This window comes from Pteropus vampyrus, unplaced genomic scaffold, assembly GCF_000151845.1.
Source record: "Pteropus vampyrus isolate Shadow unplaced genomic scaffold, Pvam_2.0 Scaffold28, whole genome shotgun sequence".
Taxonomy (NCBI): Eukaryota; Metazoa; Chordata; class Mammalia; order Chiroptera; family Pteropodidae; genus Pteropus; species Pteropus vampyrus.
In genome coordinates this window covers 235,755-263,316 of record NW_011888809.1, presented here as the reverse complement: position 1 = coordinate 263,316, position 27,562 = coordinate 235,755, and the positions used below count along the sequence as shown (strand labels likewise).

Genomic DNA, 27,562 nt, shown 5'->3' with positions numbered 1-27,562 from the left:
TCTTGCTGGCGTCCGCCAGGGGGCGCTGGGCGCTCTTTCATCATGTGACCACCGCCTCTCACCTTGCGGGCTCCCACGGCGGAGGCGGGACCTGGGGTCGGGATTGGCTGGGTCTTGGGGGCGCGTCCGAGCAGCACCAACTTCGTGAGCCACTGCTTCGGCTTGTGGGGATCCGCCGCAGCTGCGAGGCCGGCTCAAGGGTCTAGGGTGCGGAGTGGGAGCCGCCTGTGCAGGAGAGGGCGGGGCAAGGGGCGTCTTTCTACTGCACTTTCTCTTTGCATTCATGAGATTGCCTAGCTGTGCTTTAGAGAGGCTTGCATTAGCCCCCAGTCAGTCTGACAAGAGAGGAAAATGAGGCCAAGAAGTGGGAGGCGTTGCCATCTGCCGGGCCAACTTGCTAAGGCGAGGCCGTGGACCAAGATCTGGGGCTCTGCGCTCCCAGGCCCGCTTGAGTAGGTGGGCGTGGGGAACAAGGGCGCGCCTGCTTTCTCTGCACCCCACTGTACCTCTTAGCGCTGCAGGAAGCTCCCTGGAGGAGGAGCTCGGGACGTGGAGGAGGAGCCAGGCAGCCGCAGGGAGCGGGAACACAATCCTGCAGGATAAAAGCCAGCCCAGGAGGAACCCCTGCAGCAGGGCGAGCAGAAGGCTCCCGGAGCGGCCTTATGGAACAGAAGCAGATCCTGTGTGTGGGGCTGGTGGTGCTGGACATCATCAATGTGGTGGACAAGTACCCAGAGGAGGACACGGACAGCAGGTAGGGGCGCCCGGGCCCCTTGAAAACCCCAGGGGTCGCTGCAGCCCCGTGTTTGTGCTTGGTGGCTAAGACTACAGGGCTGCAGAGCCAGGGGCCCCCATGACCTCTGACCCAAACCTGGGGAAATAAGTGAGGCTTTTAGTGAGGCCTTAATACCCAGGCTTCGGATAGCATTGTGTTCGCCAGTTCTCATTTCATCTCTGGGACTGTATCAAGTATGATTATCCCCAATATACCCATGAGCAAGTAGAGACTCAGAGGCAAAGTGATTTATCCAAGGGCACGCAATTAGTACCCACAGGACCAATTTCTTTTTTAACAACAAAACCTATGCTCTTGCCTCTCACCAGCATTTATTTCTAATTTATTTTATATATGTATGTGTGTGTGTGTGTGTGTGTGTGTGTATAATCTATTTCTTTTTAAAAATTGAGGTATCCTACAGTAAGAAGTATGTAGAGTTAGACTGTTCAAGAACATTTAAAGCCATGGTATTTGAGTTCACTGTATAGCTCAGGGCTTGGCCCGCACTGGAGGCGACTTTGAAGATGCTGTGGGTTATGGATAGAGCTCGTACATGTGCCACCACATCTTTTCTCCAGTGCTAAATTCCAAAGGGAGTTTCCAAGAAGTCCTTTTTACAAAAGTCAGTGGGCAATATAATGGAAAACATCCTTCTCAGTCATCTGGTAGAAGTTGAAGGGTCATTTGTTTGTTCTTATATTTACTCTTGATAAGACCCACACCGTTACACTGTAATCTCAAGAAGGCATTTCTGTGAGTGGAGTATCGATCTTTCTCTTGGTGAAGTCTAGCAATTAAAATTCCTAGAAGAATCGCTCCTTGGCTATCAGTTATCTCAGCCAAAAACTGATTAAAAGGCTAGTTCAAGATTGTGCTCAGTGAGGCACTGCTGTGCTGATATCCATGAGGTTAATTGAGGGGAGAGACCTGACATTCCTTAGGCTTTGGGTTTATCCAGCACTGTTACATGTGTTGTCATATATTTTCCTCACAGCAGCCCATGGGAAGTGTGTGAAGATCAGTCAAATTCTTTCTTTATAGATGAGGAAAATGGGGAGAAATTAAATGGTTTTTGTAAGGCCACATTGTTAATGAGTGGCAGAGCAGTAATCACATCCCAGGCCTCTTAATTCTGAGTCTAGTGCTCCAGCCCTCCGTCATCTCCTGTGCTCCCTGACCTGTTGCTGCTGCCCAGCTCATGGAGCTGACCCTTTGCTTTGGACTACTTAGTTTGCCAGAGGTAGACCCTCTTCCCAGAGGTGCAGGGGCAGTGGAGGAGAGACACAGGGTTTGCCCACCTATCGAGGTCAAGGACACAGTACACAGTGAGGAGTTAGGAGAACAGTGCACATTCTGGGGCCTCAGGTCCTCTAAGGACAGTGGAGGGCTGGAGAAGACCCAGAGTACCTCTTTCCACTAGAACCGCAGGCCCATTCCTTTGAGCTCACTTGTGTCAGCTAGCTCCCACCTTGACTGGGGCTGGTTCTGAAGGTGAGCACGAAGCCAGGCACCTCTCTAAAGAGACCCTTCCCATGTTGTCAGTACTCCCTGCCTTCCAGCCTATACCTCCCCCACCCTCAGACCCATGGCTCTGCTCCCCTGTAGAGCACTTTGGTCGTCCATAGGGCCTCATCTCCTGTGCTCCCACCCCACCCAGCCCAGATCCTAGACTCTGTTGTGCCTCCCAGTTGAGCAAGTCTGAGTGGGGACCCAGTCCTTCACAGCCATCTCAGCCCCACCTGTCCCAGGCACTCTGTGCTCCACAGGCAGCTGGGGACTCTCAGGAGCTGCCACCTGGTACTCAGCCAGACTCCTGAGGAATGGCCCTGCCTCCCAGAGTCCAGGCTGAGAAGAGCCTTCCAGAAAACATCGTTATGCTCAGTAGAACCTTTCTGCACAGGAAGTTGGGTATTGGTGTGATTTTGAAAGAGTTCCAGAGAGTAATGTTGTGTACCCTTTGTTTGAAACCTCATCCAAGCTGTGGTCTAACTATCGTCCATTAAAAAATACAGAGTACATTGTAGGAGTTTCAAAGTCAGGAAAACTGGGTTCTAATATCATCAGCTTTGTCATTAACTATTGGTGTGATCTTGAGCAAGCTAAATCCCTCTAGGCTCCTCCTCTCTTCTCTGCATGAACATTTCTCTTAAGCTCATAGCTTAAGAAATGTTTGTCCCTTTACAAATTAGTATCCTTCTTTCCATTGAGATCGTGGTACCCTTTTCCCAAGGCCGAAGGGGAAGTTTAGGGTTAGGTTTTGTGTACAAATATATCTTAGTCTACAAATTCTGCTTCACTTATTTCCCTTAAGTAGTGGTTCTGTGGTACTTGTTCCTCTTATTATAAGCTGCCACAGTTATTATTGTTACTCTTTTTTACACTGAGAATAGAAATAACAGCCTGCACTGTTTACCTCACAGTATTATTAGAGCACAAATGAGGAATCATTAAAGTACTCTGACTATGGATACATGTTATCATTTCTGTTGTTGATGACAATGAAGTTATACAGGTGAATCTCGAGTTAGTTTCCTCATTAGACTTTCCATAAAGATGGAGAAAAACTAAAGAAAAAAAGGTAATTATATGATGTGATGCATGTGTCAACTAACCTTATTGTAGTAATCATTTCACAATATATATGTGTGTGTGTGTGTATATATATATCTCGAATCATTACGTTGTGCATTTCAAACTTACAGAATGTTATATGTCAATTATATTTCAGTAAAGCTGGGGAAAAAAAGAAACAAACAAACAAAAAAGATGGAGAAAAACTGGTCTTCACCCAATAATCTTTTTTAACTTTTGATATAGTAAAAGTTAACTCCCCCCAACCCTCACTTCTTAAATGATCGCAATGTCGGGGTTCACTTCCTGTCCTATCATTTTAACCTGAATTATTATTTAAGCCCTGAGACAGGAGCAGGTAGTAGATCTGACACCTTTGGGAAGCGGCACTTAGAGTTATCCAGCTCTCAAGGAGAGAGGTGGGCCATTGTAACTGAGAAGGATGTAACCCAGAGGGAGTAGAACCCTCTAATTGTGATGGACCTGAGTGAGTGCTTTCCTAATGTCATAAGAATAGGTGGAAGATAGAAATTAATCACTGCAAACCTGAATTTAGCCTAGGCTGGGGTGACAGACCTGGTCGTCAGCCTAGCCACCGCCCTTTGCTGGGCCTTAGCTGCCCATCTAGAAAAGGAGAAGACTGGCCCGGGTGCTTTCTGAGGGAGTTCTCCCAGCTTTCGGTTCCGTGGCCCTTCCCAGGGCCCTGAGGTCATCCCTGCTTATCCTGGAATCAGCCCGCTTGAGCTGCAGGGACCGTCCTTGTGTTTTGCAGGTGCTTGTCCCAGAGATGGCAGCGTGGAGGCAATGCGTCCAACTCCTGCACCATTCTCTCCCTGCTGGGAGCCCCCTGTGCCTTCATGGGCTCTCTGGCCCCTGGCCACGCTGCTGAGTGAGTTGAGGAGGGAGCAGGGGAGGCCTGCCAGCAGGGTGGGGGGAGAAGGAAGTCTTAGCCCTGGGCGGGTGGGCTATATAAGAAATGGTTGTGGCCACCAGAAATGGGTGGGAGGTGGCGGAGACGAGAGCCAGCATCCCAGGCCCTCCCTGGTGTGGTTTATCTGCTGCTCAGGTGTTAATGCTCGTCCTGTTAAAAGGTTTCACTTCCACAGCCTGTTTCCTTGGCCACTCCCTGGAGCCTGCTGCAGCTTCCTCACCTTCTTCCTTGCTTCCAACAGACTCTGTGGTGGATGTGACTTTGCCCTTCTTAAGTCCCTCATCCTGGCTGTGCTTGAGGCGGAAGGCAGTTAGGGACATACTGTATCTGCTCTCCCTCAGGGATGTCCAGCATCCATGATCCGAGAGTTCAGGCCTGCAGTTTCTTTCCCAGTTGAGGGGGCAGGGCCAGTGCTGATGTCCCCATTATTCCTGAAGCAGCAAAAACACCCTGGCCAAGGACATGTACTCAAACCGGGCCCAGATCCATGCCTCCCAGCTCACCGGCTCTGAGGCTGCAGCTTGTAAGTGGCCAATACGCTTTTTCCATGTTGGCTGCTGCAAGAACCCAAGAGCCCTTTGACCCCACGTTGGCTGCCTCAGGGACCCAAGAGCCCTTTGACCCCAACTCAGCACGCGCTTATCAGGAGGTGAGGTCCACACTTTGCCCACTGTGGGACTGAGGCAGGCTGCCAGGTTGCTGGCCTGTGAAGCACAGCCCTTTGAACCCTAGTCTGAGGGGGCCTGCTGCCAGAGTCCAGCCCCCTGAGCTGCATCCAGATGACCTTCCTTGATGAACTGGTACTAAGCGAATCTAGGGACGAGAGCCTGCCCTATGAGATGGAACAGAGAGACCTGGAGCCAGCAGCTGGTTGCTTGTTAACCTTTTTCAGCAGCTGCCTTTCCTCTCAACTAGAAGCAAGATTGGCTATTAAGGTAGTGGGCCCACCTTGATGTAATAATCATGCCGATGGGTGGCCGTTCCAAATTCTCCCCATGACAAACATTCAATAAGCACCTGCCATGTACTGGGCATTGTGGGTGCAAAAAGTTATTTGGCATACCAAACCGTATTTTCTACGCTGTGGGAAAGCTACTATTTAAGGGATTCTTGAGGTGTAAGACAAAGACAGATGTCCTGACTTGTGTGTGTGTGTGTGTGTGTGTGTGTGTGTGTGTGTGTGTGAGTGACATACCGTTGAGTCAGCTCCTACCCCTGGCGACTCTTAGTGGTGCCCACTATGTCCTGCCCTCAACAGCCCTGCTCAGCTCCTGCAGACTCCTGCCTACGGCTTCTTTCATGGAGTCAGTCCACTTCATATTTGGTCTTCCCCTTTTCCTGCTGCCTTCTATTTTTCCCAGCATTATTGTCTTTTCACTTTTATACAAATCTATATTGCCCAGCTATGGCGTTGCCATAAGTGGGGTCCAGCCATAGTGAGAAAAGCCAGGATGATGTTTGGATGACTGGCATAAGTGCCAGCTCTTGGGCACAAGATGGCTGTTTCCAGAGATGGCCAGGAGGGGCGGGGCTGGCCTCCTTGTTCTGAGGGTGCAGTCTTCCTGCACCCTGCCCACTGTGATTGGAGGGATCCTCAGCAAGAGTCCTGAACCAGGCCCCTTACTGAGAGGCATGAGGCACTGGGATCCAGCTCACTGCCTTGGAGGGTCTGCCACCCAGGAGAGGAGAGGGCAGTGAGCAGGCCCACCAAGGCAGCAAGATGCTCCAAGGCATCACGGAGGCAGGTGTAGAACGAGGGGACTCATGTTAGGACTGGAAGGGACTTCAGAGAGAAGAGTGCCAAGGGATGAGCGTGCAGAAGGCAGCTGGGGGACAAAGTATCACCTTGGTAATTATTAATTCTGCCTTGGCTTTGCATGAAACCAGGTCACAGTGACTTCACCTGCTTGTTTCAAACAGGGTACATGTTCTAGGCCCCAGAGCTACCCCAGCTAGCTTTATGAACATGAGCAAATCCTTTCCAGCTTGAGTCAAACTGAAAGACAGTGTCAGGGTTGGAGTTTGTTTCAGTCAGGATCTAAAAGAATGTCCCTTAGTGTCTTTCTTGCCAGCCTATGCATTCCTGCCTCTCCTGCCTCCTTGCACAGCCAGTGATTTCCAGCCCCCTCCTCGCCCCTCCTGCTTGTACCCTGGGTCCCTAGTGGCCTTGCCAGCTACTCTCCGGTGCCCAAAACTTTGTCGAACTATGCCACCCCCGGGTTACTCCACCCTGGCAGTTTTGTCCTGGACGACCTCCGTCGCTATTCCGTGGACCTACGCTACACGGTCTCTCAGACCACGGGCTCCGTCCCCATCTCCACAGTCATCATCAATGAGGCCAGTGGTAGCCGCACCATCCTACATGCCAACAGGTTTGTACACCTGTCTGCACGTTGCCAGCTGCCGCCGCCTTTGCTGAACCCCCAGGACAGGACTCTTCTCTCAGAAGTGGGGTGCTCAGCACCCACGTGATCCAGCACCTTTCTCTACCCCTGAGGAAGGTCCAGGCCACTTATAGCCTCTAATTTGTGTTTCCTTGCCCCTCCCTTGGCTCGGGCTCCACCCCAAGTTTCCTGGTGGCTGACTTCAGGAAACGGGGTGTGGACGTGTCTCAGGTGGCCTGGCAGAGCAGGGGAGAGACCCCGTGCTCTTGCTGCATCGTCAACAACTCCAGTGGCTCCCGTACCATTGTGCTCTATGACACGTAAGGCCCCCTGGCCTCACCCTGCCACACCCACCAATCAGTTCCCTTACTTGCCACCATGGGCATCCCAATTGCCTACTCTCTGTGGCCCCTCTCTTTATATCAGAAATTGTCCCTATGCCAAACTGCTCAGTGATTGCTGAATTGTTTTCAATTAGGGGAGAAGTGAGGTGGGAAGGGGTGGGCTTTGCTCTGCCTGGCAACTTGGCCTTCAGCATGAAGGACTGGCAGGCGGGCCTGTACAAAATGTAATTTATGATGTGATTCTTCCATAATTAGTCAATCAGCAGCCTGGGTGTGGGTGTGGGGAAATTGTTCTGAGGATAGAGGGATGGGGGATGTGATTCAAACCATCTTAAGCCCTGAAGGGGGCCCAGTGGCATTTCCAGGGTCAGCCCCAGAGTCGCCAGCCTGCAGCATGGCACCAAGGAGCTGGGGTTTAGGGTGTTCAAAAGATAAGCTGCCGCAGAGGTCCCAGCATAATGAAGGCAGACCAAACGCCACGCAGACAGAAGGGGAACACTGGGTCAGCAGATCAGGGTCACCTGATGTGGCACTAACCTGAGGAGAGGGAAATCCTTTTAGGGTCCGAGCTCCTTAGGAGAGGCCCTGTGGGTGCAGACCCTTCTCATCTTCCCAATTCCTTCCTGAAGAATCTCAGAGGTTTGGTTTCCTAAGAACTCAGGTGTGCCAGGTACTCTATCAGAGTTGAAATGGTCCAAACTCAGCTGCTCTTGGGTTCAGGCCATCCCTACTGCCCAGCATGACCACTGAACCTGGGGGAGAGGGACAGTCATCTGCGGACAAGCTTATGGCCAATGATCCCTGGACTATGTCCCAATGAATGAGTGGGTGGGCATACATGCTAGTGGCAACCTTCGCATTGGGCAAAATCCTAGTTATCTGCCCATTAAGCAACAACCTGTAGCGACTTTGATCAAGGACACAACATGGGTATTCACAGAAAGGGAGGGAGAGGAGCAATGAGATGTTTATTGCCAACTGGCCTCAGTCCAAGCATATCCACACATATTACCTCCAAGTACAACAGGCCTGTGAGGCTGGGGGTTTTGGCCCCATTTACCAGTGGGGAAAGCAGCCTGAGAAAGGCCCAGGTCACACAGCTAGTTAAGCAGGTGAAGGATTCACTAACAGAATACAGAGGGGAGAACATCTGCCGTGTTTAGGTCTCTGGCCAAGGAGGGTCAAGGCGGACCTTTTTTTGGTCTCCACCATAAATGAGCCAAACATAAACTTGTCCTCAAGCATCAACCTTAACCTCTGGGTTGCAACACACAGCTGTCAAACTCAGGACAGTGGTGCTGTCACCACTGGGGTGCCAGAAGTGAATGGGACCAGACCTGAGCTCCAGGCAGAGCAGCCATGACCTTTGTAGTTTCCCAGGGCACTGCATGCTGGGAGAGGTGTGTGCACGCGCGCACGTCCGTGCTGGCAAGGAGAACTCTGGGAATTGTAGTCTTTGATTCCGGGAGATGCTGTCGCCACGGCACACAGTCCTGGCCCCTTGGCACATGCTGCAGTTTTGTTTGCTCTTAGATACTATCACATCCTCAAATATAGGTGGGGGCACCCTAGCAAACTACCTCTATTTCCCTGTCTGGATGAAGCCAAACGGGGCAAGGAATAGTTGTGCGTTTAGCCTGGGACAGGGTCTGTCCTGGAGCTGAGCCTCAGAAGCTTATGCTGTAGATCCAGCCTCCTGCCATGCTGCAGACAATGCCAGGCATAGGGGCCCCAGCAGCCCATCGGAGATCCTGGCCCTGGCCAACTTCACCATGCCCTTCTTCTCTGTCCTTCTACCCTGTGACTCAGGAACCTGCCAGATGTGTCTGCTGTGGACTTTGAGAAGGTTGATCTGAACCGGTTCAAGTGGATCCACATTGAGGCAAGCCCCGCCCTACCTGTATTTGGAGGGGCTCAAGCTGCCAGCCCCTCCTCGTGTTTTGCCTCCTTGGTTTCTTTGAGCCATGAAGTACCTTAGAGATCAATGACTCAACAACCCCTCTCATCCTTTCTCTATCCTTCCTTAAGTTTTCAGGTAGGAAACTAAGACCCACAAAGACAGGGTGACTTACTCTAGATTGTATAGCAGAATGTAGGCACTGGAAGCAGGATGCTGGATCCAGGCAAAGTGCTCTCTGTGTTACAGGCTGCCTCACCTCCTCCAGACTCCAGCAGGAGCCTAGCCGCAGGAGGCCTGACCCATTACCTCTGGGGAAGCAGGAATGGGAGACCTGACTCAGCTCCCAAATAAAGGGAACAAGAATCTTCATTGCAAGAGAAGTTTTAGAGTCTGGGTGGGAGGAAACCCCAAAAAGTCCTGAGTTCTAATCCTTGCCTTGTCATTTAACTTATTATAGGTACTTAGGAAAAATCTTTTACTTTTTAGTCTTCTCCACTGTGAAATGAGTCAGGGGCTGGCTGATAAAGTCTGCAAGGTCCACGACAGCTCTAGAATTTGAGATCGAGGAGGGGGTTCCAGCCCAGCCGCCCTGGGTCCCTCTCCCCCTTCCCCCAGGGTCCCAGCAGGAAGGGAAGAATGAGCCAGATGGCTGGGCAGTGCCCAGCTGGTCCTAAGCTGCCCTGCCCTGCCTCAGGGCCGGAACGCATCGGAGCAGGTGAAGATGCTGCAGCGGATAGAACAGCACAATGCCAGACAGCCTCCAGGGCAGAATATCCGGGTGTCTGTGGAGGTGGAGAAGACCCGAGAGGAGCTGTTCCAGCTATTTGGCTATGGAGACGTGGTGAGTACTCCATGCAGCTTCTCCTTGCCATATCCAGCTCTTTTGATTCTTAAAAAGGAGCCTGAGCATTCCCTTGGCCCGCCTACCACACCTGAAATGGCTATTCATGGCTTGGTAGTGTTGGCAGGAGGTGGGCAAAGCAAATAGGCTGGACCTCAGCTTTGGGCTTTGGCACAGACCTCTGCAATGACCAAGAAGAATTTTTCTACCTTAGTGGGTGCATAGGTCTGAGGATGGCCAGAGGGGCTTGGAAAGGGTCAAGACAGCCAGCCACAGGGCATCTCCTGCATAGAAGCATCTCCTCCCTGACCCTCCTCAGTCTTCTCTGTCACATGAGAGGATGGGACTGTTTCTGAGGTGTCCTCCAACTCTGGGTGGGTGGCAGGTCATGGGTGCCACTAGCGGGTAAAAGAGGATGGGAAGGCGACTTGCACAAGATGAATTTGGGCAGGGCTGGATGTAAAAGGAATTGGGTAATAATCCTAGCATAGTAGATGAAAGCTGGTTGGTCCTCAACTCCGGCCGCATGTTAAAATAGTTGGATGCCTGAGCCCCATCCTTGTTGTTATTTGATTGGTAGGGGTGGAGCCTGGGCCGAAGTATTTTTTTTTTAACAGAACTCTGTCCGGTGATTCAAACATGTAGCTGGTGTTGAGGAGGCTTTTGAGCCCCTACCCCTTTGTTTTTAAGATGAAGAAACCAGACCTAGAGGGCATAGTTGTGTGAGGAAAACAAACAAAACAAAAATGCTCCTGAGTGCTGGAGGCTTGGCTATGGGGGATCTCACCCCAAGATGGCGCTCAAGGCTCGCTTTGGGTTTTTAATTGTGAGGAACCTCATTGATCTTAGAACGAATAGACCAGGGTTGTGTGTCACAATTTACAGGGCCCTATTCTGACATATCTTGAGCAAGTATGAAACTGTGTTTCTGTGAGGCAGTGAGATGCTCTGTTGGGGATTTAGGTGGCTATGTGGAGCAAGGGGGTTATAATGTGAGGGCAATGCTAGGCTGATAGTAGTGAGTGGCTGAGCTAGGAGTAGAGTTAAGGTGATGGTCAGCCTCTCTTTCACTGCCCACAGGTGTTTGTCAGCAAAGATGTGGCCAAGCACTTTGGGTTCCGGTCAGCGGCAGAGGCCCTGAAGGGCTTGTACAGTCGTGTGAGGAAAGGGTGAGCTGGGGGAGGCCAGGAAGAGGCCTTGGGTGTGGGGAGTGGGTGTGCCTGGACTCCAGGGGCTGCCCTGGGGAGGGGGAATGAGGCTGGGGGCCAGGGGTGGGCTAGCACCCAGCTGAATGGAGAGTCTTGCAGGGCCACGCTTGTCTGCGCCTGGGCTGAGGAGGGCGCCGATGCCCTGGGCCCTGACGGACGGCTGCTCCACTCGGATGCTTTCCCACCTCCCCGGGTGGTGGATACTCTAGGGGCGGGAGACACCTTCAACGCCTCCGTCATCTTCAGCCTGTCCCAGGGTGAGTACCTCAGCAGGAGGCTCAAGACTGGGGTCCAGCCTTGCCCAGAAGACCAGGCCGATCCAGCTACTCTCCCTCCCTCCAGGGAAGAGCATGCAGGAAGCACTGAGGTTTGGCTGCCAGGTGGCCGGCAAGAAGTGTGGCCTGCAGGGCTTCGATGGCATCGTGTGAGTGCCCTGTGGCAGGAGGCCCACATTACCGGCCTTTCCCGCTCTGTCCAGCCTGCTCTTGGGCAGATGCAGGCCATGGGCGGGCCCTGCCTATGTCCTGGCCTCCCATATTGCGGAGCTGCAGAGCAAATAAATCTCCTTCCCCAGAGCCTGCTTCCTTCTGGCAGTCTGTCTGTCCTTGATGTCCAAACAGCTCGGGCCAGGGCTGCCGGGGGCTTTGATGCTACAGTCCTTTGCCCTTTTTCTCCATTCCCCCAGTTGACCTCCCCACCCCCACCCCAAGTCCAGAGGAGGGGCTGCCTAGACCAGAGCAAAGTGTCCCAAGCTTGTCGCCATCTGTGCCTGTGGTGATGGAGGCTCCGTTCAAGGATGGTAGTGACCGAGAGCCTTTCTGACTGGGGAGGATACTAACTCGTTGCACCCCAGGGAACCTTTCAAATAACCACAAGTCATGAGAAAAGCTCCTCTGGGCCCCTGTACTGCCACAAGACTCCAGTCCTGGGGCCCCAGGAGTGGCCCAGGCTGAGCCCACTTGAGAGCAGGGACAAGGAGCCTACTACTTTGTGGTTTGGTGGGGCCTTTGCAGTCCAAAAATATCTCCCCAGTGACTGCCCCAAAGCCTGAAAGCCTCACCCTTGGAGCTGTCTTGTAGTTAAGGTGATGCTTCAGCCACAAATGTGACCCCAGACACAGATCGTTGCTAGCCCTGGGGGAGATCAGGGCTGAGGGCATATTGGAGTTAGCCAGTTCCCACAGGGGAGTTAGGGCAGGGTGCGTGAGGCAACAAAATGTGATAAAGAGCATGGGCTTTGGAGTCAGACCTGAACTCAAATCTGCTTCTTAATTAGCTGTGTCACCTTGGGTACAGTACTGAACTCAAGTGTCCTCAATTTCCTCATCTGTCAAATGAAACTAATTATGTCTGGTCATAGAATTATTGTGAGGATAAGATCAGACAATATATAAAATTCCCAGCATGATGTTGGTGTGTGTAAGGCTCTCAATAAATGGTAGTTATTGTTAATATTATGGTGGGGCGGGGGGAGTACAGGTGTTGGGGAAGATCTGCCCTGACCTTCAGGGGGCACTGGGTGTCTGAATACTAGGTGAGGGGGGAACCGGACCGTTTGGGCCCCAGAGAGAGGCTGAGCTCTCTTCCTGGGTTGTCTGCAGCTGGCTATGGCCTAGTGCTATACTCTGCTGTGTCTCAGCATCATCTGGGAACACTGAGAAAGCTGAATCCCTGCTCCTGCAAGAGGCCGGTCCAGTCTCCAACCCCCGCATCCCTGAGGTCTGGGCAGGCTGGACCAGTAGATAGATGGTCCAGGGAAATGAGTTCATTCAGTTCTTTATTGGTTGCCTGGGTCCTAAAGCTTTATTGGTTGGTTGTCTAGGTCTTCTCAACTTAAAATCTCCCTGCACTGCACAGGAAGACCTGCCACCCGCTGGGGCCAGAAAGGGGACATAGAGGTGGTCCTTGTCCCAACATACATATCCACCCTTCGGGGCTATGTTCTGGCACTGAGACTTCTAGGAGTACAAACCTGTATCCTCAACATTTATATCTCATCATTCGCCATTTGAATAGCATGAACCTCAAACCCGTTTGGGATGTTGTTAAACTCCAGTGTTTCCCCTGGAAGCTCTTTGGCTTCCTCTCTAGTGTCCCTAGCCTCTGCCTGTGCCCCAGCCTCCCCTCCAGGGCCTGGGGCTTCTCCTCCAGCCTCTGCCTGTGCCCCAGCCTCCCCTCCAGGGCCTGGGGCTTCTCCTCCAGCCTCTGCCTGTCCCCCAGCCTCCCCTCCAGGGCCTGGGGCTTCTCCTCCAGCCTCTGCCTGTCCCCCAGCCTCCCCTCCAGGGCCTGGGGCTTCTCCTCCAGCCTCTGCCTGTCCCTCAGCCTCCTGTACAGGCTCCAAGGACTCCCTTCCGGCCTCCACTTGTCCCCCAGCTTCTTCTTTGAGGCCCAGAGCTTCCTGTGCTTCTTGTCTTGGTGAGCTTTTAGCAAACAGGGACTGCCTCCCAACATCTTGTAGCTCCAGGGGCTGTCCCGGGAAGTTGATGAGCTCTGCAGGGGTCATGAGCCCATCCCCATTCAGGTCCTGGGTCTCAAGCACTTTGTCCACTATCAGGATCACCTGTGGAAGCACACAGTGGTTGTGGGGTCTACAGTGATCAGAGATGTTTCCAGGAGCCCTGGCCCTCCCAACACCACCCGCGCCCCCCCCCCCCCCGCCCCCCAACCCAGCCTTGTCATGCAGGCTTTGAGCATTCCTGGGATTCACTAAAAGAGTGATGATGAAAAAAAAACAAAGCCCCAATGCCTCATGGGAGAAGAGACCCCATCCAGCAGGGCTTACCGGGTTGGTGGTGGGAGAATCAGTAGCTCCAGGGGCCAGAGCTGCTGTCAACATAGATAACAGCTCCAGGCCATCCAGCTGTCCACTCTGGTCATAGTCATGGAGGGCAAAGAGGTAGAGGAGAACTAAGGAAAAGAAACTGGATCAGAAGTCGTGTTGTGGGCAGATAGAAGAGACAGGAGACAATGGGACAGCCCAGGGTCAGTCCCAGCTCTGGCTTCCCTGAGCCTCCCATCCCCTGGCCCCGTCAACCCAGCCCCTCACCCTGCTCCCGGCTCATGTGCTCTGGCTCCTCTTCCATCCTCTCTAGTCCCTTTAGGTAACTCTGTAGAAGTCTGACAGAAAAGTGGAAAATCAGCTCACAAGAGGCCAGTCTGCAGCCGCAGGCCTAGTCCTCAAATCCCCAGCCCAGCCTTCTCACCGGAGCTGCTCCTGGCCTGGCTGGAAGGGGTTGGGTAAGGGCTGCTGCTGCATTTCAGGGTCCAGCCTGGAGGAGGGAGGAGAGGATTAGCCTTGCAAAGAGCCTCTCGGAGGGCCCTGCCTCCAGTCTTCCACCCCAAAGCTCCTGGCAGTTCTCTCCCCAGACCCAAAGGGAGTTGTTTCCCCAAGTTCCCAAAAACCTTGTGGGGAGGAGGCCCTTCTAGTCTCCTCAGAGGCAGAACCTTATTTTCTCAGACTCTGGGTTTGCAGATTCTTAACTTAGATGGTAAGTGAAAAGCCTCATAAAACATCTGGGTAGACAGAGGCCAGACAAAGCCACACCTAGTAGACACAAGTTGGCAACCCAAGAAACAATGCAGTGGTGGACAGGACAATGTGGATCGTGGCCACCCTTCTACTTTGATGCTGAGACCAAGAGGCAGGTCTCTGGCTGAGCCAGTGGCACTACTCAGTTTTATGCAGACCCGTTTTACTCCATAACACAAAATGGACTCTTTGTTTCCCTCCAAGTTGAAGGCATATATGTTGGTTTTGGAGTTTCAATCTGCTCAGGGTCTCTTAGTCAGTCTTAAGTTCAAGATTTGCTCCCAGTTCCGGACAAAGCCCAAGTCAATCCAGACCTGTGACTCCAAAGAGCTGGCAGGAGCTGCTACCGGAACTGTTGTCACTGCTGCCAACCCTTGCTGCCGTTCCTGTATCTGTCCCCTGCCCCACCCAACATACACACTGCATAGGTACAAGAAAGGTATTCAAATAAAAATAGACGTGATTTGTTAACGAGCTCTGTTTCTTTGGGGTTCCCGCTATAAGGTCTTGGTAAGAGGACCGCAGCCCCCTCCCTGGCCCACAGCTTCATCCCTGTGCTTCACACCTCATTGGAACTGAGATCCTGGCTCCAAATGAGTCCAGCAGACATGTATTGCAGACCCACTTTGCGCTGGGCATTCTCACAGGCACAAGGCAGAGGGGGAAGTGGGTGCGGAGGGATATAGAGGCCTCTTGCCTCACAGAGACACCCTCAGATTCTCCAAGACTCCCCCTGCTCCTGGTCCTTGACCCTGCCCTCGGGATCTCATTACCTCAGGATTCCATCCTTGGGAGCAGCCAGACTCAGAGGCAGCAGCAGCAGCACTGACATTCTCATCGGCAACATCCTTCCTGGAACTGGAACACGTCACGTCTTTCCTAGGAACGGAGTTAGGGAGTCAGGGGCAAGAGGCGTCTGTCCAAGAGTGGGGGATCAATGGGGATTGCCTTCTTTTCCTGCCTCTACCTGCAGCCCAGGTGACAGGACTCCTGCTTGAGGAGGAGCCACACATGGACATCAGCGATCACCTGCGGAACTTGGCTCAAAATAAAATTTGCTCCAGATCCAGTGTGTAAGGTTCTCAGAGCAGACTTGCTCTAATGGCAGCAGTGCTGTGGGCAGGAGCCCCTCCCCACCCCCCATTCCCCTTGCCCCGCCAGCCCCCCAGGTGCTCAGAGAAGTACAGTTTAAGTGCATTGGATCCAGTTTAGTCCACTCGCTTTACAGATGGAAATGAGCTCAAAGAGGTTAAGAAAAAGGCCAAATTAGAAATGCAGAAAGTCATAAAAAGACCAAGACTTAAATAGAGAGGCAGATTGTCAGTTTGTATTTATTAAAAACACCCAAGAACAAATTAAGAGAGGCTCAGACTCCTTGAAATAGGTTTAAACTCACGTAGGGATTGAAAACACAACAAACCAGGGTCAAAGCAACAGCAGCCCCAAGAACTGCTACTTACTACAGTTAGGAAATTGGGTCCCAATGTGAAGGAAGTAAGAAAAACTTCCCCTTACGCCTACACAATCATTTGATGATATGAAAACAGTCAAACAGAGAGGATCGATCAAAAGCATAGAGCACGAAACTTTCTGATGAGTCCCTCAGGGGTGTTCCTGAGGAAGCAGACGCCCACCAAAGCTGAGGCCTGAGACCCCACGCTCATCGCTAGGAAGACAAATCATCAGGTGCTCGGTTTAGGCAGAGGGTGAGGAACTCTCTGAAACAGTGCCCTCCACTCTGGCTGGTGTTCAATTTTCCTAGAGAAAGGTTCATATCTTTCAGCAGATTCTCAAAGAGTTCCATGACCCCGACAAGGTTCCGAACTATTGCAAGGGTGGACGTCAGCTTCCTAAGAGATGCGGGAAAGAGCAGGCGAGCATCTGGTTAACAGGAAGATATGTGATGTGGGAGCCTGGCTGTAGCCGTGCCAGCAGAACTGCCCTGAGGCAGCAGCAGCAAACATGGAAGCTCACAAAAGGCGAAGCTACCGAGAGTCCTAGAAACTGTTTTCAGTTTTCTATGCATACGTTAATCCCGAAGGATATGGTCTACGTAGTTAGTCCAAACTCCCCAGTGGTCAAACGGGTGCTGAAACCACAGCTGCTTCAAAGGTGTTCACAAACACTGGCTGGCAACGCAGGTCCTTGGGCTTTAGTTGTTGCACCCAGGAGAGAAAACCTTGGGCTGGTGAATGGGAGGCAGCTGGAACCGAGATCTCCATAGCAAGTGGGGACCCTCAGAGGTTCCACCACAGTGGGCACCCCTCATTGAAAAGATGGACTGGTCTGGTAGTATACGAGTAGATGTCCCAGTGAAAGTAAGTCCAAAAATAGAAAGTATTTTTCTATTTGGTAAATTTTTCTATTGGATAAAAATAGAAAGTATTTTTTCAAATGCAATGAGTTGGCAAGGAAGTAAGAAATTCTCTTGGAGTACAAAAGCACAGTGAAGCCTGTAATCCCGGGGGAAAAGTCAGCTTGACGTCAGCTTCTGCCTTAAGAGTATCTGCCAAACCAAACCCCAGGTGAACTTAAGCTACCGGTTTGAGCGCTTTGTGCAATAGAGGAGACCAGAGATAAAGCTTGGACCCATCCAATGTGAGGAGACTAATAGGGAGATTACCTGTGTAAAGCTGGGGTTCAAATTGCTCAACTCTCAATCTAAGGGTGAACAAAAAGGAAATTTGCCTGAAGAAGGGCAGCACAGAGTCTTACTTATTTTGACTTTGGCACAGGGTAGAAGGGAGAAAAATATCTTCCTTTGAAGAGGAATTTCCCACTTAATTGGCCAACATTTCTAATCAGTTCTTTTTTTTTCTGCTTCTGTAAATATACTTGCTACATAGTACAAAGATCTCGGGGTCAACTGAGAACTCACCCTCCCCTTAAGATATATTGCTTTTAGTGTTTAGACAGATGTATCCCCTCTCTTTAAGATGTATCGCTTTGGTGCTAGTTAGAAAAGATGTATTGCTTTAGTGCTTGTTAGAAAATCTCATGCTCTGTAACTGCCCGTAGCCCATAGCAATTTCAGGGGTCTGTAAATCAGCCCATGCCAACTGTAACAACGTGGGTATAATAGTGAAATTGCCCCTAAGCTCAAGGCCCAGATTTTCAGAGCGCTAGCTCTTCTGGGACCACCGGTGTCATAAAACAGTTCCCTTCCTCTCTGGGTTACTGCTTGGATTTTCGCTGGTCTGATTTTTGGAGCTTTTGGGATTTTTCCATAACACCTTGAGAATTTGTAACAAGTCTGGTCTCATGTGGATTCAAGGCCTGAATTAATGCTACCTCTGTGGTTCAAAAACCTAAAGCAGATCATTTATTTTGAAGTGGTACCTCGTTCATAGTACCCCTAGTTGACCGACAGAAGAAAATATACACCTTGTTGGGAGGAACACAACTCCAATCCATGCTCAGAGAAGTTCCATAAGTAAAGTTCAAGGAGCATGAATTCACAACCAAAAAGTCATAAACACCCAAGGAAATAAGACACTGTGAATAGCAGCCAGCTAAACAATAGCAGGCAAAGCCATACTCACAAAAACTGAAGAGAGTAGAATTATCACACAGAGAACATAAAGAATATTTCATGTGTTTTAAAGAGAAATTTGCAACTATGAGAAGGAGTTAAGAGCATAAAAATGATCAAATAGATTTGAAGACCAAATATATACAAATATAAAGAAAAGATCGATTTAAAAAATGCAATGAATTACAGTTCAAAAACAAGGTTGAAACTAATGTACAATGAAAAGTTACAACAGCAGTAACCTCTGGGAAGAAGAGAAGGGAAAGAAGTCAGGAAGGAATACAATTAGGAGCGGACCAGTGTCAGGCCTCCAGGGCGCTAGCATATTCTGTGTCTGGACCTAGGTGCTGGTTGCTTGGGCATGCTCACTTGGAGATCAGTCTATTTTATTGGCACTTTGTACACACATGTATTATACTCCAATAAAAAAGTTTAAGGATGAGAAACATAAAAATAAATGCAATGAGTAAAATATATTAGACATAGATGATTTGAGAATTAATAAATTGGAAAATAGATCTGAATAAATTATCCAGATTACAGTTTGTGGGGAAGGAAAGAGCTTTCTTCCACCCTCAAGGTTCTTTCGGCTGGTCTAATAATCAAATAGACATGAGACAGATTAGCAAGAGAAAATAACCAAATTTAATACATATATATGTATGGAAACCTCACATACATGAGAGAGTCAGAGACCCCACAAGCACAGAGGTTCAGAGGTAGAAAGGGGAACTGAGGGATATAAAACATCTTAAACTAGGGAGGTGGTAAGGTGCCTTAGGGGCTTCAGAGGATTTCTGCAGGAGGATAAGAAGAACAAACAATCAGTAAATAGAAGTTTGTCCTGCCCTGCAGACAAGTCAAAAGAGATTATCTCGACAATCTCTCATCAAAGGCAAGGCCCCTAAGTCATATTCTTCCAAGTAGTCAAAGGAGGGGCAAAAGTTTCTCCTGAGCTCGAAGCTAAAGTTGCTCTTAGCTCTAAACAAGCCATGAGCCACAGAAGCACATCTTGGGTGACTAGTTCTGAACCCCCACAACTTCACGGAATCAAAGACAGGAAAAAAAAGGTTAAGTGGCATGGAGGATAGAAGAGATAATAGAGATAGAAGTAGTACTTGAAGAAATAACAGTTGAGATTTTTCTAGTATGTTGCAAAACACTACTATTCCAATCCCTGAAGTCCAACAATCCCAGGCAGATTAAATAAACAGAAATCCACACCTGGAGCTTTTGTGAAACTAGAGAACAAGAAAAAGAGATGATCTTAAAGCAGTCAGAAAGAAAAGGCAAATTACCTATAAGGAAGAGTAGACTGACAGTTGATTTTCAACAGCAACAGTGATGCCAGAATACAGTAATATTGTATTTTAATATGTTGAGAAGTATGTGGGTGGGGGGGATTGCTACTCTAGAATTCTATTCTCAGCAAAATGCTCTTTCATGAATGAGGCAGAACAACAATAATTTTAGATAAACAACAAATCTTAAGGATACAAATTTTAAGGATAACCACTAAAAGAGCAGAAATGGAATGTATGACAACCAACCAGCACAGAATAAAATGAATGGAATTTAAAAAAAAAAAAAAAGAATTTACCACTAACATTCCTTCATTAAAAGAAATTCTAAGGTATCTATTTCAGGAAAAAGAAAATGATCCTATTATGGTCTCAGTGGTTTGAAATGCAAAAAAAAAAAAAAAAAGGTGAGAAAAAAATAGAAAGTATATGGGAAAATATAAACAAACATAGACTATTAAACTATGATAATTATGTTAATATTTATTGTTAATTATGTTAATATTTATAATTATGGGACAAAAAATGGACTAAACTATAATATTAGACAACAATAAGATATAAAGAAAGAATGGTTGTTTGGGAAGAGAATAGACGTACTGACCAACTTTGTTAAATATGCATATAAAAATTTTAAGGATAACCACTAAAAGAGCAGAAATGGAATGTATGACAACCAACCAGCACAGAATAAAATGAATGGAATTTTAAAAAAAAAAAACAATTCGAAGGAAGGCAGGAAAAGAGAAAAGAGAGACTAAAAAAATTAAATTAAAAAGGTAGACAAATAGCATAAAATAAGATGGTAAAGATAGATGCAAGTATGTCGGTAATCATAAAAAAATATAAACTCATCATTTAGGAACTAGAGATTATCAAAATGCACATAAAACAAAATACTGTTACATGCAATTTTCAAGAGCTTAACCTAAAAATAAAGACAGAAATGTTGTAAGAAATGTTGAAAGAAAAAAATAAAGACAGAAATGTTGAAAGAAAAATAAAGACAGAAATGTTGAACCTAAAAATAAAGACAGAAATGTTGAAAGAAATGTTGAAAGAAAATGTTGCTTTATATATCCTTCAACAGAAATGTTGAAGGATATATAAAGCAATACTAGACAAAAGAAAACTGGTTTTAGTTTTAATGATGTTTTATTAGTTTTAATGATGTTAGATTAGATTTTAATGATGTTAGATTAGACTTTAAGGTGAAAAGCATTATTATAGATAAGAGTGTCATTACAAAATTCACAAAAGTTTACTCCTCTGGGAAGATATAATAATTCTGAACTTGTGTGTATCTAATCACATAGTCTAAAAAAATCTAAACCAAAATCTAGCATAACACTACGCATTTATTAGAATGGCCAAAATCCAGAACACTAACACCACCGAATGCTAGCAAGGACGTGGAGCAGCAGGAACTCTCATTCTTTGTTGGTGGGAAGGCAAAATGGTACAGCCGTTTTGGAAGACACTTAGAATTTTTTGTACAAAACTAAACATAGTCTAACCACATAATCCAGCAGTTGTGCTCCTTGGTATTTAGCTAAGGGAGTTGAAAACTTATGTCCAAACAAAAACACAGATGTTTATAGCAGCTTTGTTCATAATTACCAAAACTTGGAAACAACCGAGGTGTCCTTCAAAAGGTGGATGCATCAATAAACTGTGGTGCACCCAGACAATGGAATATTATTAAGTTCTAAAAAGTGTATAAGCTACACTTTGATTTATCCAAGCGCACTATTCATGACCTATCAAGCCATGAATAGATGTGGAGGAATCTTAACTGCATATTACTAAGTGAAAGAAGCCCATCTGAAAAGGCTACACACTGTATGATTCCAACTATATGACATTCTGGACAAGGCAAATCTTTGGGGACAGTAAAAAGATCAGTGGTTGCTAGAACCTGGGCTGGGGGTAGAAGGGATAAATAGTTGATGCACAGAAGATTTTAAGACAGTGAAAATATTCTGTGTGATACCATAATGGTATACATGTCATTATATATTTGTCCAAGCCCATAGACTGCACAGCATCAAGAGTGAATCCTAAGGTAAACTATGGACTTTGGGTGACTATGATGTGTTAGTGTAGGTTTACCAGTTCATCATGTACCACTCTGGTGATGGATAATGATAAGGGGGAAGTTATGCATGTGTGGGTATGGGGAGTATATAGGAAATCTCTGTACCTTCCTCTCAATTTTGCTGTGACCCTAAAACTGCTTTAAAGAAAAATAAAATCTTAAAAAAAAAAAACCTGGCATAACTACAAGGAGAAAAATCTAATCTGCCATTATGATAGAAGAATTTAACATATCTCATTCAGTATCTGAAAGATTAAACAGACTAAAAATTAATAAGAATGTAGAAGATTGAATAAAACAGTCAATAAGCCTGAACTAATAAACAGAGAACCCTATTCAATCATTTAGTAAATATATATTCTTCTCAACACATGTGGAATATTTATAAAAACTGATAAGTAGTATGCCAGAGAGTATGGCTCAACGAATATCAAAAAATTAGTTTCACACTATGTTATTTGAACAAAATGCAATTACGTTAGAAATCAGTGACAAAAAGGATATAAAAATCTCATATATATGGAAATTTAAAAGACATGCTTACATATAGATCAAAGAAGAAAACATAATGGAAATTGTTAAATACTTAGAATTGGATAATCTTGGAAAAATATACTTCAAAACAAGACATATAGCTAAAGTAGTATTGGAGGGAAAATAGATTGACATAAAAGGTTAGAAGAAAGGCTAAAAGTTAATGAGTTAAGCTTCCAACTCAAGAAGTTAGTAAAACAGAATAAACTTAAAGAAATTAAAATAAAGAAAAAAAGAAAAGATAGCAGAGGTGGAAAATATAATAGAGAGGATGGTGTTTCTTTAAAAGGACTAATAAAAATAGACAAATCTCTGACAATTTTCATTAAGAACAAAGAGAAAAGGCACAAATAAACAATATTAGGAATGATAATGGGGGCATAACTACAGAAATAGAAGGAATTTGAAAAGTTAGTCAATATAACCAATTGCCTAGAAAAAAACAGCAAAACCAGTGGAAAAAGAAATACCAAATTTTAATAGTTCTATAATCATTAAATCAATTGAATCAGTGAGTATTAACCTATATTGTTTGAGGAACTATAAACCTGAACTATTTCTAGAGCAATCTGCAAATGTGTCGTAATTGCCATGAAATCTTGATCCAACAACATCATCCTGGAGATCAAGTAAGGAAGAACACAAATGGAAAAAAAAGTTGTAAAGGTATTTATAGCTATGCTATTGATATTAGTCAAAGAAATGTAAACAACTTGAACATCTAACATTTAGGCAATGACTAAGCAAATCATATCGTATGACAGAAACATTAAACATGATAAATATTGCAAACTCATAAGTTTTAAAGGAAAAAAATGGAGAGATTCAAGTATATCAAAGTTTAAACTTCTGTATCATGAAAGACACCATCAACCAAGTTCCAGGAGACAAATGATAGAGGACTGTGGGGAATGCAACTAGGGTTCAAGGCTACCTGGGTTCTCATTGTTGTGGAGCTCACCACCACCTGGGCCTCAGCTGGGGGTTCAAGACAGAAATCTCCATAGCAACCCATGGAGAGTGACCAGGAGGGCAAGCATCAACAGGGAAGGCAAGTATAAACATAAGTTTGTAGAATAAGGATAAACAGCATTCATTTCTTTAATATTTATTGAGCACCTACTATATATGTGAGGCACTATCTTATAAGGTAATAAAATAAAGTAGAATTACTTACTTTTTTCTTCGTTAAAGCTTGCAAATACATAAGTAGGAAAAGATACAAATGTTAAAACAATGATTAAGAGAAAGTCAGAGAAACACAAAATTGCTAAGGAACAGGTGGCACAGCCCAAAGATTAAGGGTTTGGGTCCTAACTTCAGGCTGCCTAAGTTCAAATCCAAGCTCTGTGACTCACTAGCTGAGTGACTTCTGTGTTTCAGGTTCTCTGTCTGTAACCCCTCATGGTGTGTTGTCAGGGTTAAATGAGACAAGATGTATAAAGCACAATACCTGGTTATACAATAAGGCCTTCTTCCTTCCAGAAGTTTTCCGGGACTGCTTGGCAGTGGCTTCACACATACCCACCATCCTGGTCTCCCCACCTGGACACCCTCAAATTGCTTTCTCCTCCCCATCTGCTTACTGCCAAGATCTAGGCCAACAGGAGGCACTGGAGTAATTTACATCCCTCAGAGCTGTCAAAACCTAGTATTCAGGTTTAATATATCATCCATAGGCAGTTGCCTTTTAAAAGAGGACAAAGAATACCTCTAGTGGTAACACTTCAGACTTAAAGGGGACACACTCATCAGATCTCACTAATCAACTCACTTGTGAGGCCAACTGTGCTGGTTTAAAAACTGGGTTTGCAAATTCTTTGACACTCCTTCCCACAAAAGCTGGAATCTAATTCACCTTCCCTTGTGTATGAGCTGTACTTAGTGACTCACTTCTAAGAAACAGCTGAAATGATGTTGCAAGACTTCCAGGTCTGGGTTAGAAAAGGCCACATAGATTACTGTGGATATGCAGATATGCACCTCTGGAACCCGAGCCACCATGGAAGAAATTTGGTGTTGCTGAAGTCTCCATACTGAAAAGACGATGTGGAGAAACCACATAAAGCTAGAGATGCCTGAGGAGCCTCAGCCATTCTGGTGTCCAGCTGCTCACATCATCCCAGACCAGGGACCACACAGGTGAGAGAGCAAACTTTCAGGTGATTGCACCCCCCTGACTTCAGGATTCTACAGCCAACACAGAATGGAGCAGAAACGTGCTTGTCTCTTTAGCCCTGTCCAGACTACACACTCATGAGCGAAGTCAAAGCCATTGTGTTCGGTTACTAAGTTTTGAGATGGTTTGTTAAGTCGTTATAGTAATTAGAACTAGTGTCATGAGTGTGTGTCTGTGCAGCCACACAGGGTCTTGCTCTAGGAAGGGCTCTGTGCTTAGTTTAATGCTCTGCTGTTACTGTCTTGAAATTCTTAATCTTATTTGTGCATTGGACCCTGAATAGTATGTTCCTGGTCCTGAACCCTGCCCACATAAATTACTATCACTCCCCTTCTCTTATGTATATGTCATACCTATGCAACTATTCCGTATGCGCAGTGCACAGAGAATGGCTTTGGAAGCAGCCAGACCTAGGTTCAAATCCCAGCTCCACCAAACACTGTCTCTGTGACCTTGGGAAAGTTAATTATCCCCACTAAACTTCAGTTACCATATCTGTATACTGGAGAGAGTACTTACCTCACAGGGTTACAGTGACTATGAAGTGGATAATGAATTACTTCTTCCACAAACGAATGCAGTAGCCTCTCATTCTTGTCCCTGCCTCTGCTACCTTCTCCATTTAAAGAATTCCCCATACTCACATAGGATTAATTTTCCTTTTCTAGAACTCCATCACTCCAAACCCTTCAATGGCTCCCTATTTCTATTACAGTCCAGAGTCCTCATCAGGGCATTCTACAATCAGTTATTGAGTCATCATTTTAGACTCATCTTCCAGTGCTCCATCACAAGAACAGAAGGGTTAGTGGAGTCTCCTGATACACTTTTCAATTTCACTTTTCAGCGCTTTTGCCCAAGTTGTTCCATCTACTCCCTGGAATATCCTGGGCCCTCATGACAACCTTAGCATCTGGTTGTAGTCTACTTCACAAACTTAAATAAGTGCATGTGGACTTTCAGTGCCATCTAAGTAATATTCTCTTAAGTAATGCTTCCAACTGTGACATTTTAAGTACAGGTAACTCACCTCTCTCTAGTACTTAAAGGAAGTCAGGCTAAGGCACCTCCAGTAATGAGTTGGTGAAATGTGATTTGTTCACACCCATTTCTAAGCATTCTCAAAGTTTTTGTAAGCAACAGAAATGAAGCAGTTATTGAACCACTGCCTGTCAAATAAACTGTTCCTACTCATTTCCTATAACTGTAACATGTGTAAACATAATTTACCCTAATGATCACATGAGAGCCACAACTGTCACTTAACAGTAATGATGTTAATTCAGTAACATATTTCACACACACACACAGACATACACACTCTCACATACTCACATTCACAATGATTCACCATTCCAATTTCTTCAAACCTTTGCACCAAAGCTTAAGAAGAGAGCCAGCCTTGGGGGTTAGACCTCTGATCAAATCTTGCCTCTCACAGAGCTAACGGTGTGGTCTAGGCAGGTGTCTTAACATCTTTGGGCCCTGGGATATTCATTTTGAAAAATGAGGATAGTAGTATCTATTTCGTAGGGGCTTGGGGAAGATGCAATGGATAATACAGGTTAAGTTAATGTTGACAGCAAACTGCACTTTTTTTTTCTAAATGGGAAATAGCTGAAAATGAACAGATGCTCCCTGAGTATTTCAGACTCTGGGATGTGGCAGTGACCTTTTATCTTGCATAACTTCCCACCCAGTCCAAAAATTTCTTCCACAGAATCTGTCAATGGTCATTCAGTCTCCACTCGACTTTCCAGGACAGGAGCCTAGCACCTCACAGGGCATCCATTCCATTTCTGGCTAATCCTCTCAGGAAGTTACTTGGAATTGAATCCCCTCTCTTATAAATTTATCCCTCTGGTGTCTCCTGTGTCTCCCCGCACACCCCTCCCAAGAGAAGAGGCAGTGGCTATGCAGCCAAAGGGTTCCTACAGCGAAGAGCTAGGCTCCATCCTGCCACTTCCAGTTGGACGATCACCTCGGCTCTTCCCCAAGTCCCCCTTTTCTTTATCTGTCAAATGAGGATGATACTCCTGCTAGCCCTCCTCTCTCTAAGGCTGTCAGAGCGACAAATGAGACACTTGGATAATAGTGAAACCTCATTATCACACAGAGAGAATTTAGGATTCGCTTTGCACCCCTTCTTCCACCTGCTCTCAGGGGTGACCTCCTCCCGAGAGGTGCCAGGAGGCGAGGGCCACCGCTGCAGACTCGTCTGAGCTGCAGGAGATGGAGAAGGACTGCGCCTTCAGCATCCAGACCCAGAGGCCAGGAGACCGCCTCCGCCCCGCGGTCCTAGCCCGGGCGCGGCGCGTCTCCGCTGGCTGTGATAGGAGACCCCTGATACCCACAGCCCGTCTGCCCGGGGCGGGGTTCGGACCCACCTGCGGCGGCTCCGCGGGACTCAGGCTGGGGGCCGGCTTCGGCGTCGCTCGGGGCTGTGCGCAGCCGGCTCCTCGCTTCCCGCCGCCGGGACCTCCCCCGGGCAGCTCCACGTGGCCGCTCCACGTCGCCCTCCCGGCTGCAGCCGCCGCCCTGGCCCGGACAGAGTCCGGAGCGCCAGCGCCAGCGCCAGGGCAGGGCAGCCGCCCAGCCCTGACTCGCCGGACTCGGCCCTCAGAAGCCTCCACCCGGCTTCCATCCCGCTGTGTGTGTGTGTGTGTGTGTGTGTGTGTGTGCGTGCGTGCGTGCGTGTATACGTGTGTGTGTGTGTCTGAGACAGAGACACAATCAGAGCTACAGAAAGACAGATGGTGAGGCCACTGTGTACAAGAGGCATGTTTACCTGTGGTGATGCTGTATGTACCGCTGCCTGCAAGCACTCAGATGTGTGTGACAACATACAATGTAACATACTGTTAGGGTGTGTGATTGTGACCGGTGTATGTGGCTGTGTGTTTGAGGAACTTGCGACACAGTAGGGGATATTCTGTGTGACTGTGTATCCAGTGTGACAGTATGGTCTTGAGACTGATTGTCTGGTGTGTGATGTACAAGATGTTAGTGGTATGTGTGTTAAGGTATTTGGATGAACTCTTCCTGAGTTGTTTGTGATGCTCGAGTGACAGCTGTGACTGCTAGTTTACAATGACAGTGTCATTGTGTGGCTATAACTGTGCATTCCTGAGAAGTGGCTCCATGGTGATGGAGGTGGGAGGAGTCGGAGAAAATTATCTTAAGGGTGTTGTGGTAGTTGTTTGCCAGCACAAAATGTTGTAGTATGTGGCTGTAGCTTTGTGGTCAAAATAGAGTGTCACCTATTTTTGTCACAGTGGCCATTCCTCCACGGAGGCTCTGGACTACATCCTCACCCACTGCCCCCAGGACTTAGTTCTTTGAATAAATGACTTCTTATCTCTCTGGAATCTTTATCTTCTCCCTCTCCATCATCTCCTTTCCATCAGCATCCATCACAACAAACCTACTCTCA

The 27,562-nt window shown here is 47.4% G+C and overlaps 2 protein-coding genes across 5 annotated transcripts; one reads left to right on the top strand and one right to left on the bottom strand.

The window, feature by feature from the left end:
* Window positions 1-74: 74 nt before the first annotated feature.
* KHK (ketohexokinase) lies at window positions 75-11,532 on the top strand. Of its 4 annotated transcripts, none has more exons than XM_011356499.2 (9): window positions 80-207; window positions 522-754; window positions 4,122-4,238; window positions 6,518-6,652; window positions 8,818-8,890; window positions 9,603-9,749; window positions 10,830-10,918; window positions 11,057-11,214; window positions 11,300-11,532. In XM_011356499.2, exons 2-9 carry the CDS (start codon window positions 663-665, stop codon window positions 11,383-11,385), a joined length of 897 nt encoding a protein of 298 aa, XP_011354801.1. In that variant the 5' UTR covers window positions 80-207; window positions 522-662; the 3' UTR covers window positions 11,386-11,532. The 4 variants fall into 4 exon arrangements, with proteins under 4 accessions (XP_011354803.1, XP_011354802.1, XP_011354801.1 ...); XM_023528515.1 differs by having other exon boundaries at window positions 514-754; XM_011356501.2 differs by lacking the exon at window positions 6,518-6,652 and adding an exon at window positions 6,850-6,984 and having other exon boundaries at window positions 75-754.
* Window positions 11,533-12,716: 1,184 nt separating this feature from the next.
* CGREF1 (cell growth regulator with EF-hand domain 1) lies at window positions 12,717-26,770 on the bottom strand. Its single transcript, XM_011356497.2, has 6 exons — window positions 26,517-26,770; window positions 15,259-15,364; window positions 14,160-14,225; window positions 14,003-14,073; window positions 13,739-13,863; window positions 12,717-13,516 (listed from the first exon to the last, which is right to left on the bottom strand). Exons 2-6 carry the CDS (start codon window positions 15,330-15,332, stop codon window positions 12,944-12,946), a joined length of 909 nt encoding a protein of 302 aa, XP_011354799.1. The 5' UTR covers window positions 15,333-15,364; window positions 26,517-26,770; the 3' UTR covers window positions 12,717-12,943.
* Window positions 26,771-27,562: the final 792 nt, after the last annotated feature.